General features: G+C 39.1%; 1 protein-coding gene across 3 annotated transcripts in view; it reads left to right on the top strand.

Annotated features, from left to right (window-relative positions):
- The window catches only part of KIF27 (kinesin family member 27), a 30,024-nt gene that overhangs the window by 3,093 nt on the left and 14,282 nt on the right, over positions 1–12,649 (top strand). For 2 of the 3 annotated variants that reach the window (XM_060280082.2, XM_035100090.3), the window contains exons 3-10: positions 1,153–1,353; positions 3,557–4,539; positions 5,904–6,047; positions 6,870–7,070; positions 8,278–8,453; positions 9,091–9,215; positions 10,489–10,644; positions 11,318–11,523. In XM_060280082.2, the coding sequence (XP_060136065.2) occupies positions 1,153–1,353; positions 3,557–4,539; positions 5,904–6,047; positions 6,870–7,070; positions 8,278–8,453; positions 9,091–9,215; positions 10,489–10,644; positions 11,318–11,523 (2,192 nt within the window). The remainder of the gene's footprint in view (positions 1–1,152; positions 1,354–3,556; positions 4,540–5,903; positions 6,048–6,869; positions 7,071–8,277; positions 8,454–9,090; positions 9,216–10,488; positions 10,645–11,317; positions 11,524–12,649) is intronic. The other variant, XM_060280081.2, reaches the window with a different exon arrangement.

The raw sequence follows: 12,649 nt of genomic DNA, 5'->3' as shown, positions 1-12,649 counted from the left end.
ACTATCGTACTTTTCCGTGTATAACACTCCTCCTATTTTTGGGGATTCAAAATTTAGAAAATTGGGGGGGGGAGAGATTCCCCAAAGTTGCTGAGCTTTTTTTAGGGAGGATTGCACAGAATGCCTAAAAATGCTCACCTGCCAGACTGACAATGCCACTTGCGCGTATCGCCAAAGCAGCCCTTGCAGCTGCCACCGATAACTAGCTCCAACTCACAGCAGCAACCTATCTCACGGCCCCACAATGCACCATGTATAAGACAACCCCTAATTTTGAACACGATTTTGGAATAAAAAACCAATAGTCTTATACACGGAAACAGTAGCGGAGCTTCATGCTCCGGCATCAGGGGTGGAGAGCAGGTGGGGGAGTGACGGCCGCACATCCCAGGGGCGTGGTGCCCAGTGCGGGGAAGGAACAGCTGCGATGGCACCCCACTGGGATCGTGGTGCTGGGGGCGGTGCGCTCCCCCCACTCCCTCTTCCTCCGCCAGTGCACAGAAAAGTATGGTCATTGAAGACAGCATTTTCTCTCGAATCATGTTTACTGGTTGTAGGTAGCCATCACCACTTGGACTTCATATTTGGTTCAGGCCATTCTCTGAGGGTGTTGAGGGCTCTTTTTGGTCTTATACAGTGGTACCTCCGTTCTTAACCTGAAACTGTTCTTAACCTGAAGCACCACTTTAGCTAATGGGGCCTCCTGCTGCTTCTGCGCCGGCAGAGCACGATTTCTCTTCTCATCCTGCAGCAAAGTTCTTAACCTGAGGTGCTATTTCTGGGCTAGCAGAGTCTGTAACCTGAAGCGTTTGTAACCCGAAGTGTTTGTAACCCGAGGTACCACTGTACATTGTTGGATATTTTCCGTTTGGGGGGCATGAGGATGTGCACAATGTGCTCTGTAGGCTTTGACCATTCCTTTCCCCTCTTGGATGTGTATATTTGGCAAATACTTTTTTCAACTTGTAACCAGCTATTTGTTATCTCTGAGAGGAAATATTTATTTGTGTGACCTTGGCAGGATTAAATGACTCATATTCATAAAGCTAAGAAGCCTTCAGAACCTTTCTGGAATTTCCAAAGGTACATCTTTAGCATTTGAATGTACAAATTTTAGCTGGGTGCTTAGGCTGTTTTCTTGTTTGATTTTAGCATCAGTTGCAGAAGAAGAGAGAGGTATCATTCCACGTGCAATTGAGGAAATATTTCAGATTATTTCAGAAAACCATAATATTGATTTCACTGTGAAGGTTTCTTACATCGAGGTCTACAAAGAGGAACTCAGAGATCTCTTGGAACTAGAAACCTCTATGAAATATCTACAAATTAGAGAAGACGAAAAGGGCAATACAGGTAATAATTTAAACTTAATTTGTATGTTTGCTCTTGCTTGCTTGGCAGTAAGTAATGTTATAAATGAGTTTTTAAAACATACAAGTATTGATGTCAAAAGTCTACTGCTAATAAGACAATTCTAATAGCATATCATTACATCCAAAATATTACGTGAAAGCAGTTACCTCTGCTTTGGTATGAATGTAATAGTCTTTACAGAGATGGAAATATACATTGGGTTGGAGCAAGACTGCCCATGGGTAGAACTCTGCTACAGAATTCTGCTGCTGGAGGAAGTGAAGAAGGCAACGTACTCTGATTTCCCTTTTCTCCTGCAACACAATGTGTCCCCTGTAAAGCTGAATCCAAGAAGCAACTTCTTTATGCTATGCATCATTGTTGATGATAATGTCACTTGGTTTAAGTAGATGCTTGAAATTAGGCAAGTCTTTAAAACAGATGTGATAACTTGCTGTTTTAATACCTAATACCATTCTGTTTATAGCTTTAACATGTCCACTGTTGCCCTATATTTTTAGTTAGAGTATTTTTTTCTCCACTTAAACTGTCTTCCAGTTGTAATATTTCATGAAATTTTCATATAACACATTTGGCCCTCCAGGCCCCTCTATCCCCACACCCCTGGTGTACTGGTTTTACGGATGCCGATGCTTGTTCCGAAATGAACGGGGATGAGAGAGTGACACAGTTTTTTTTAAGATCATGAGAACATACAGCTATGAACTTGGGAAGCAAATTACCTGTGCTTGGGCTTGCTTTTTCTTTCTCCCTCCTATTTTTTTTCTTGTGTGTTGTGTCTTTTTAGACTGTGAGCCTGAGTGCAGGGCCAGTCTTAGTACTGGTTTTTGTGAGCTGCTCTGAGAGCCCTTTTTATTGGCTAAAGGACAGGATATAAATGCTGTAAATAAATAAATAAAATATAACCATAGAGCAGCATTGTCAGCCTTTAGGCTCCCATTAATTCCAATCCCAATTTTTATGCCATTTTATTTTTTTAATATTATTTTTATTACATTTATCAGTCACTATATACAGAAGAAAAAAGAGATAGTATGAAACTTAGTTTGTTTTTACCAAGTCTGACTCTTGCTCCATCTAGCTCAGTATTGTCAACACTGACTGTCAGCAGCTCACCAGTTTTAGGCAGAATTTGTTCCCAGCTGCCCCTGAGATGCCTGAGATTAAATATGCTTTGTGTGATCATATATTTTTGTAACAAAATAAAAAAATTCCTTCCAGTAGCACCTTAGAGACCAACTAAGTTTGTCATTGGTATGAGCTTTTGTGTGCATGCACACTTCTTCAGATATTTTTCAGCTATTTTGTGTGTGTGTGTGTGTGTGTATGTGCACTCACACACTCTTCTAGATGCTCCTAATGATTCCAAATTATTGCTTTTCCATTGTAAGCTACAAGTGGAATTGCAGTTGATTTTCCGTGCTGTTGGGAGCAGCGTGGTTTTGTGTCTACACCAGTGAGTGTGACAGAGCTGCTGTAGATGGGATCACTTGCAGCTCAGCACACATTCCCTTGTGGAGAGTGTCATTTAATAAGCACATTGTTATATTTTAAAATTAAAGAGGTATAGCACTATAAGTATACTGTTGTAGTGCTATGACACTATACTACATTTTAAAATGTAGGCAGAAAAGCATTGGCAATAGGTAGATTAAACAAACAAATCAGGGTCATAAAATGCTGCCCACAACAATGGTTGCAATGTGTGTTGTGTGGCGATAGGTTCACTTTCCCAATACATCACTGCCAATGTCAAAACCTTGTCCTTTTGAAAAACCTGGAAGAGTAGTATAAAAAGTGACTGAATGTGGAGATTGTGCTTCTGAAAAGAGGTGGGATTTTCTGAAGTTAGATAATAGGGAAATACAGTATGACAGTGACTGCATGATGGTCGGGTGTGAGGGCCCCGTAAAAAGTAAATTAACAAAGTGGGGCAATTCACCCTAAATACCTAGCGTGGAAACAGACATAGAACACACTCCATTCAAATATCACCTCTTCAAATGCTTGCAGATGTTTATAATTAACAGCTGCATACTTTCTAATGCCATAATTAATTTGTCAAATGTCTTCTTGTATGAGGAATATAATTTTAATAGTCTAAATAATTTTGCAGTTAGCTTTGTTTCCTATTCTTTATGGTTTGCTCTTTTAAAACGTGTTTTTAAATTTATTTTTAAAGTAATTGTTGGTGCCAAAGACTGCCAGGTTGAAAATGTGGATGAAGTAATGAGCTTGTTAGAAACCGGAAATGCTGCTCGGCATACAGGCACAACCCAAATGAATGAGCATTCTAGCCGATCTCATGCGGTTTTTACAATCAACATTTGTCAACAACAACAACCTGGTCAGACTCAGAAGGACACAGATTCTGCACAAGATTCACCTCAAAGTTCAAGCCAGCTGATTGCTTCCAAGTTCCACTTTGTTGATCTTGCCGGCTCTGAAAGAGTAACAAAAACTGGGAACACTGGTGAAAGGTTCAAAGAATCAATTCAGATCAACAGTGGCTTATTGGCTCTGGGAAATGTGATAAGTGCGCTTGGAGACCCAAAGAGAAAAAGTGCACATATTCCATACAGGGATGCAAAAATTACTCGTATTCTTAAGGACTCCTTAGGAGGCAATGCCAAGACTGTCATGATTACTTGTATTAGCCCATCATCTTCAGATTTTGATGAATCACTAAATTCCATCAAATATGCCAACAGAGCCAAAAATATTAGAAACAAACCTATTGTCAACTACAACCCAGACTGGGACCTTATTGATGAAATGGAGTTTGCCATCAAGATACTCCGTGAAACTGTGCAAAACCAGCAGATTAGTGGACAGATCCCTGGCAGTCAAGGGTCACAGGATTCATTTCGGGACAGAAACAAAATCCGCTCTCTTGAAGAGCAGCTTGCCCAGCTTCAGGTAGAAAGTTTTAACTACCGAAATTGCATGGAAGAAGCCTATGTGTTCCTTGCTGAATTAAAAAGTATTGCCAGCCTATCAAAAAGTCAACAGGAAAGATTGCAAGATTGGATATGTGTGGCTCAGGAACTCAGGAGAGAGGCTTCTTCAGTCATTCCCCAGGTAAACTGTGGAAGTGGAGGCAACCAAGAAGGACCACATCATATCACAATTCTTCAGCTGAAGAGAGAGCTGAAGAAGTATCAGGTATTTTACTGTAAATTTAATGCAAGTGGTGAGAGTCCATAAAAGGGAAATCTACACTGTAACTGGAAAGTTTATCAATTCTTAATCAAGGTTCTTTGTAAATTGCACATACTGTACACGGTTTGCTCATCTGGAGAGCAAATCAAATTTGCTAAATGTCCAAAAAAGATATTTTATTCATTGGGATAATATGTTAAGCAGAATTGTAAGAATATGTTAAGCATAATTGTATTTGGAGGAATAAAAATCTGCATCAGCTTTACATGGCTGAATTACATATTAGTTCCTTATTTTTTTATATTCTTCTGCAGCTTGAATACAGACAATACTATACCACAGGAAACTTGAAGTATTGGGAGAGTCTGACATAAGAGTGAAATAATTATCTCATACAAAATGATGTCTTATATATGGATTGATGTGGTGATACCTGTTTGTAAGGGGGGAAATTTGCCTTTACCTTATTCAGAATTTGCTTTAGAACACTGATAAAACACAACGTGCTACATTTATTTTCTACTTTTCTTAATCATAACAAATTGGCTCCTAATTCATTAACAAAATTGCAGAATCTCATTGAAAACAACTTTAAAAAAAAGAAAATAACTAAAATATTGATAGTTGTTTAGTTCTGTGGGGCATCTTTCTCTGTGTGTTGCCAATTTGCCTTCTATCTATGGTCTTATCGCGGCTTGGCTAGTGCATGTTTTCTTGTTATGTATTGTGGTGACAGAAGGAAGCAGACTATATCTCTCTGCATCCTGCCGCTGAGTGAAAAACAAAAAATTCTCAGCAGGGGTGTTATACAAGGGAAGGTGAAAGTGCAACTCCCATGCTGGTAGTTTTGAACAGCTGTTTCTGCTAGGTCACACCTACCTTGTTGGTCTACACTTCGTAATAGTGCTAGACACAAAATCTGTAAAGAGAAACTCATTTTCCCATTGCAGCCAAGGCTTACTGTTCTCATTCTAGTCATTCTACAGCAAAACAAAAAACAAAAAAACCATATGAAACACAGATATATATATATAGTTGTTGTTTGAGCCAGTTTTGATTACTTTGTAGAAACAATCCCTTGTTTTTGCTTCCTGTGACTTAAAGTGATATACTATAATCAAAGATTAAGCATTAATAACCAATAACACCCCTCTTTTAACTTGCTGTTGTCCTACATTGTAACAAATACTAAGGGCTTTATTTAAATTACATATATAGTAGCTTTGCTTTCTAACAGTTTCTGTTCAGGTGGTAGAATAAAACATATCTAACTAATGGAGGAGTAAATACATTCAAGTTCCAATGTGAAATTTGTGCAAGACCCTCCATTTCATATATTTGGTTTTTTTTAACCCCTTATTACCTAGCAGGCTCTTGCTACCGATGCAGAAGTGTTTAGTGAGAGAGAGCTTGAGATAAAAGTATTGCAAGATCAAATGCAGAAGCTGATAAAGGAGAATCAAGAATATATGGAATTGCTGAAGGAGGCCCAAGAGACAAATAGGCTACAGGTAACTTTCCGTTGTGCTGGTTATTGGTGAAGGCCGTATGAAGTAATATTAAAGTTGTCAATCTTATATAAATTATTAAACCAACATAGTGGAAATAACCTTAGCCCAAGGGAAATAATATGCAATGGACATAATCTGAAAGTCTTAATAGTGATATTCATGTTCATTTTAAAATGTAAGTACTGTATGCGTAGGATTGCAACCAAAGTTTGGGTTATGCTGTGTCAGAATTGCACAGGGTCATTCTAAATGATGTTTTTAGGGTGTGTGTATGATGTATTTTGGTTTCTGAACTACATTTATTACAAAAGTTTAAATATTACATCCCCAGTCATCATACTGTTAACGCTTTGGTGGACTTGACATGAATGAATCTCAGCATTGCAGTATCCCAACTATTTAATTCTTAGCCTGAGTTTTGTTAAGTTATATAGCAACTCTTAATGCTGTTCTGTTTACATACAGGCAAACAACTCTAGTGCTTAAATTGACCACCTCACAACATTTAATTACTAATTATAGCAATCAGAACTTCTATTCATTGTACTAACTCCCAATATGTGTTCATTCACTAGAAAGGAATACAAGAGAAATTCAGTACCTCAACCTAACCTACCTCACAGTGTTGTTGTGCAGAGAGAGAGAAAGAAAGAAAGAAAGAAAGAAAGAAAGAAAGAAAGAAAGAAAGAAAGAAAGAAAGAAATTTAGTAGCAAGAACTGTTCAGGCTCATGTATTGGTCAGCAAGGGCAGAAATTACTTAATTTTGCAATTTTATCAGATGCTTGATAAATACAGATTTTGCTTTGTTGTTTTGTTTTAAGAATGATAAAATGGTGGAGCAGCAGCTTATAATTGACCAGCTGAATGACAAGTTAGAGAAAATTACAAAAGCCTTTGCCTCCAGTGGTGGTTGTGGAGATGGACCAGCTGGTGTAATATCTTCAAAAAGACCATACAGTGTTCCTCTAACTAAACGTTTGGTGCAATCCTTTAATGCTACAGTGGGGCTGGATTCTCGAAAGGTATTTTTTATTTAACAAGTTTTATATACTGCTTGATTGTAAGAAAGCCTCTAAACAGTTTAGAAAAAATATAAAAGACTACATTAAACTGCTGAATAAACAGTTAAAAACGGGTACTAAAAACATTCAAAAGATGATTTGAAATGTAGGTATGAAAATTACCATCTTTTTTTCTGATACAGTATATAAGTACGGTACAAAAGTGACCATTCTCCACCACAGTAAATGGTTTATCTGACTTTTTGAATGAGACTTCTCCAACCATATTGAGAAGGTTTCTGGTAGCTTGCCGGTTTGCAGCTTTATCTGTAGTTGAAGAAAACCACCTTAGAACAGAATTCCTCCCATTGGATTCAAGAGGCAAGGCAAAGACGGCAGATCTCCTGATTCGTCTGGGAGGTTTTTAAGAACATTAGAAGAGCCCATCTACTCCATATTCCTCTTCTTACAGCAGCCAGCCAGATACTTATAGGAAGCCTGCAAGCAGCACCTGGAGTGCCATACCACCCTCCCCACCTGCAATTCCCAACAGAATTCAGAGTATTCTGGTATTTGGAGGCATACAGCTTCCAACAGTAGAGGCTGAACATGGCCATCATGGCTAGAAGCCTTATTCTCCATGGGTATCTGGTCCGCTTTTAAAGCAATCTAAGTTGGTGGCCATCACTATGTTATGTTTTATGTTACATTGTGTTACTGTTTATATGCTGCCTTTTGGCCAAAAAAGGCCTCCAAGACGGCTCACAAAGAGTAACAAACAAATACAGTGTGGAATTCAGGATTGCGCTATGGTGAACATATTGACAGCGCAAGCATTATAGCTTGCCAGATGGAACGACTCCCCACCTCCCCATCCTGCACTGCTCTGGAGGTTCTGCTAATACCGTTTCCACCACTGCCGAAGCCAATATCTGGTTAGTATGTATGATTAGGACTGTGGAGACCTAGGCTCAGATCCCCATTCAACCATGAAGCTTACAGGGTACATGCGCCAGTCACACCCACTTAGGCAAGCCTATATTACAGGTTTGTTGAGAGCAAAATGGGCAAGTGAAGAGAACTCTATACCCCACTTTTTATTTTGTTCTGTGATATATCACAATGTTCTTTTGTTGCTATGGCCGGTGACTGACGCAAATGAAGTTTCATTCATTCATTCTATACCCCACTTTTGAGTTCTTTGGCAACCTTTTTTATGTCTCTAAAGGTACACACAAGTCCTCCAACATATTCACTTAACAGAGTAATGGCTGGATTTCGAACCCGTAGCCAAATAGCGTTGGATCATGTGGAAGAACAAGATGAAGTTCTTCATTGCTGCTTTTCTGATCACAGTGATGAAGATGAAAGAAATCCCGAGAACAGAAAGAGAACCCTATTTAGGTACGTATGTTTTATGCCTGTGTATTCAGTAGCAAATACTGGCCTACTACAAACCTGGGTCAAAATGTAAATGCATGTCAGTGTTATGCTAGGCATTCATACAAAGTTGAATGTACATGCGATTAGCATTGGAGTAGCTCCAGGTTGTAACAGAGATGTACTTGAATAAATAGGGGTGGCCTGTTAGATATGTGTCTTTTAGCACAGGGCATTAAGTTGAGGTGGGTGTAAGGCAAGAACAGTGGAATTCTAGCTCTGCACCAGTAGAACAAACCAGAAGGCAACTTGGCTACAAAAGAACGTCAGAGCATTCAGTGTAATTATTTTTCGGGTAGCTTCCAGCATACAGTATATAAAAAAATATAGCAAAACATTAAACCATAAAACACTTCCTATGAAGAGCTACCTTTAGATGTTTGCTAAATGTTATATAAGGTACTCATCTCCTTAACATCTGACGGGAAGGCATTCCACAGGGTGGGCGCCCACTACTGAGAAGGCCCTCTGCCTGGTTTCCCGCTTATGGATTTGGCAATCATGTGAAGCATTGCCAGAGAAAAAGACCTCATACATGTGATCTCAAAACTGTATTTGCAGGGTTTAATCCATTAAAATGTGTAGTTTAATTTTACTCTAGACGTTCCTTAAATCGTACATGGACACGAAAACAAGCTCCTCCCAGCTCTACACACGAACCAAAAGAGATGCAGAACAATTCCATTTCACAAAATGAAAACATTTTGCAGATGGAAACCGATACAGGTAAGGAAAGGAAATGGATGCTACGATGCAAAAACATTTTCCTGTGTCATGCATTCTACTAATAATTATTGGGGACATAAGGGTCCAACAAGTATTATTGGTCTTGTAGTGTGGAAACATTGATCAGGATCTATAAGATTAATTTGGGAGTGTGACATTTGCACTAGGATGCTAACCTATTGTAATCTTTACAAAACTCAGCAAAAAATACATAAAAAGGAATAGAAGTTGCCATCATATTATTATTTATTAAATTTCTATTGTTGTTTAGTTGTCTTAGTCGTGTTCGACTCTCCGTGACCCCATGAACCAGAGCATGCCTTGGAAACTCTCACTTTCTTCTCAAAGCTTCTCCTTTTTTATGTCCATTGAGTTTTCTTGGCAAAATACTGAAGTGGTTTGCCAGTTCCTTCTCCATGTGGATCACATTTAATCTAAACTCTTGGCTATGACCTGTCCTCCTTGGGTGGCCCTGCACGGCATAGCTCATAGCTTCTTGGAGTTCTTCAAGAAGTTCTTCGCCACAACAAGGCAGTGATCTATGAAGGGGTCAATTTCTATACCACCCTTCATTTAAGGATTGCAGTATCTACTTCACAACATTGATTGCTCATGTTCAAATGTGAGTGGCATTGGACATGCCTTTTACCATGTTCTGTAGAAATTGGAGTTCTTGGTGAAATCAGGAAATCAAATGGAAAGGTTCCAAGAACTCGGGCCAGGAAGGGGATTAATTATGAATTCTTCAAATTGTGTTTTGCTTAGGGTAATGAGACAAATTCCAGTTGAAATGATTTTCAAATCCAGGACAAGGCCCTGTTTCGTTTATTCTTCATCAGCTATAGTTTCATGGTCAGAGTGTACCAATTGTGTTTGTCTCATTACCCTAAGCAAAAAAACAGTTTGAAGAATTCATAATTAATCCCCTTCCTGGCCCGAGTTCTTGGAACCTTTCCATTTTTTTTACAATGTTCTAGCACAACATACTACCACAAACATATTAACCAACATGGCACAAATTGTTAACCAAGGTGTGGGGAAGTGGATGTGGCTGGAGGACAGGACTCTGAGTTGGTTCACCCTCTGTAGACTACTTTGACAAGTGGGTGGTGTCTGAGTCTCCTCTCTTGTTCAAAAATATAAATTTATTTTACTTCCTTAATGTGTAATCTGCATTTGCTCCAGGGATGCTAAAGCAGATTTATAGCTAAAAATCTCTTTAAGCTCTGAAATTAGCTGTACATTCTTTAAAAGATTATTCTTTCTTTCCGAGGTGCTGATATTGAATGTATTCAGAAAAGTCAAATATTGAATATGCAGAAATTGAAGAACTCAGAACTAAAGCTTATTGCTGCTAAGCAAAAAATGAGTGAACTGGCCCTTAATATCAGAATGAAGGAGGAACTTATTAAAGAGCTAGTGAAAACAGGTAACTAGCTTTTGCAAGTTGCATTTTATAAAAATGGAAACATGTCCAAAATGATACCTTAATTACTGTTACAGTCAAACCTTGGTTGTCGAATGTAATCCATTCTGGAAGCCCGTTCGGCTTTTGAAATGTTTGAAAACCAAGGCACGGCTTCTGATTGGTTGCAGGAGCTTCCTGCACTCAAGCGGAAGCCGCATCGGATGTTTGGCTTCCGAAAAACGTTCAAACCCAGAACACTTCAAAGTTTTTGGTGTTCGGGAGCCGAAACATTCCAAAACAGAGGCGTTCGGGAACTGAGGTTTGACTGTATAGAATTGATAACTTGGCACTTTATCCAAGGAAATCATCCATATGCACAAGTATGCACAGAACTTCCTCTCCTCTCCCCATGTCCATTTCAGTCTAATGGTAGGTGGGGAGGACACAACCACAACTTGGAGGAAAGGGTGGTGATATATATGTGTACAGAGAGAGAGAGAGAGAGAGAGAGAGAGAGAGAGAGAGAGAGAGAGAGAGAGAGAGAGAGAGAGAGAGAGAGAGAGAGAGAGAGAGAGAGAAAGATTAATAGGGTTGTTGTTTTTTAAAAAGGGAAGAAGTTCCTTTTGAGCAGTGAGCTGCTATGTTGTCAAAAGTTACAAATGATGTCTTTGCTTTTAATTTGTGGATGTTTAAGGTAATGATGCCCAATCTGTAAGTAAGCAGTATTCACTGAAAGTAACACAACTTGAGCATGAAGCAGAGCAGGCCAAAATGGATTTAGCTGAAACACAAAAGCAACTGCAGGAGCTAGAGAACAAGGAACTACGAGACATTGCTGAAAAAGCCAGGTTACAAAAAGAATTTAGAAAGAAGATGGATACAGCAAAGCTAAAAGTACAGGTATGTGTAGTTGGGAAACTAATTTCCCAATTTCCTTACATGGCAAGTTAACATAGGATCTTATGTACTCCATTGTATCAACTTTATGATAGTATTCTCTCAAACAAATAAATAGTTTAGGATTGGTAGAGCATGGTGGCTTAGAAACAGAGCCATTGATCAGGAAGTCATTGGTTTGGAATTACTAGTTAGCATCTATGCACACCACTTCCTGTATTGGTACTACCCACAGTACTCTTTCAGACTTGCAGCACATTCCCATCTATTATGCATTTGGTTTTATTAGACAGGTAATTCTTCTTGTATAGCCCAGGTCTATGTGCCATATAAAACCAGCAATGCTGGTTCACAAGTGATTTCCCGGGCAATAGACTACTTTTTCTTTTCTTTTCTTTCTTTTTTATTAAGGATTTTCTCGATTTACAGAAATATGCGCAATGTCTCCTGTAACATTTTTACAGATCAGTTTCATTTGTTGAGACATTGGGAAGGAAAGGGGGAAAAGTAGATGGGAGAGAGGTGAGTGGGGGTGGTTTCGGGTGACGGTGTTTCTCTTTTACTTAATATATTGGGGGGGGGGGGTTGTCAGCGTCGCTTGTGCACGTTCTCTGCTGTTCGCTTGTGTTCCTTTGGTGGTGAGAGATGGGGTTGGCCTAGGGTATGATTATGGTGGTTTTTGTTTCATGTGTGAGTGGGGTGGGTGGGAGTTTTGGATCAAGTTAGCCATATTGATTTGAACGCTGTTGGTGGATTTTTGTCATCGTCTTGTTGGGCTGTGTATGTGATAAAAGGGAGCCATACCGGGTTGAAGCCATCTTCTTCTATTTGTCCCCATGTCAGTTTCAGCTTATTGGTTATTGGAAGGCTGTTTCCCATATTATTTGGTACCATTGGTCCATGCTTACTCCTGACAGATCTTTCTGGCTGCTGAGAGTAAGTGGGTTATGAGTTCTTTGTGGTGTAAGTGGGCATTGTTGTCTTGGAAGATGTTTAGTAAGGCCAATTCTGGGGTTATTTCTATTACTTGTTTGGTTATTTTACATATTTCTTGTATGGTTGTTGTTCAGAGTCATTGGATTTTGGGGCACTCCCACCACATGTGGAAATATGTGCCTGTTGAGGTGCA

The sequence above is a fragment of the Zootoca vivipara genome, chromosome 10 (genome assembly GCF_965207765.1).
Source record: "Zootoca vivipara chromosome 10, rZooViv2.hap1.1, whole genome shotgun sequence".
NCBI classification, from domain to species: Eukaryota; Metazoa; Chordata; class Lepidosauria; order Squamata; family Lacertidae; genus Zootoca; species Zootoca vivipara.
The sequence above is the reverse complement of the archived record's forward strand: the minus strand, read 5'-3'. Positions and strand labels throughout refer to the sequence as shown.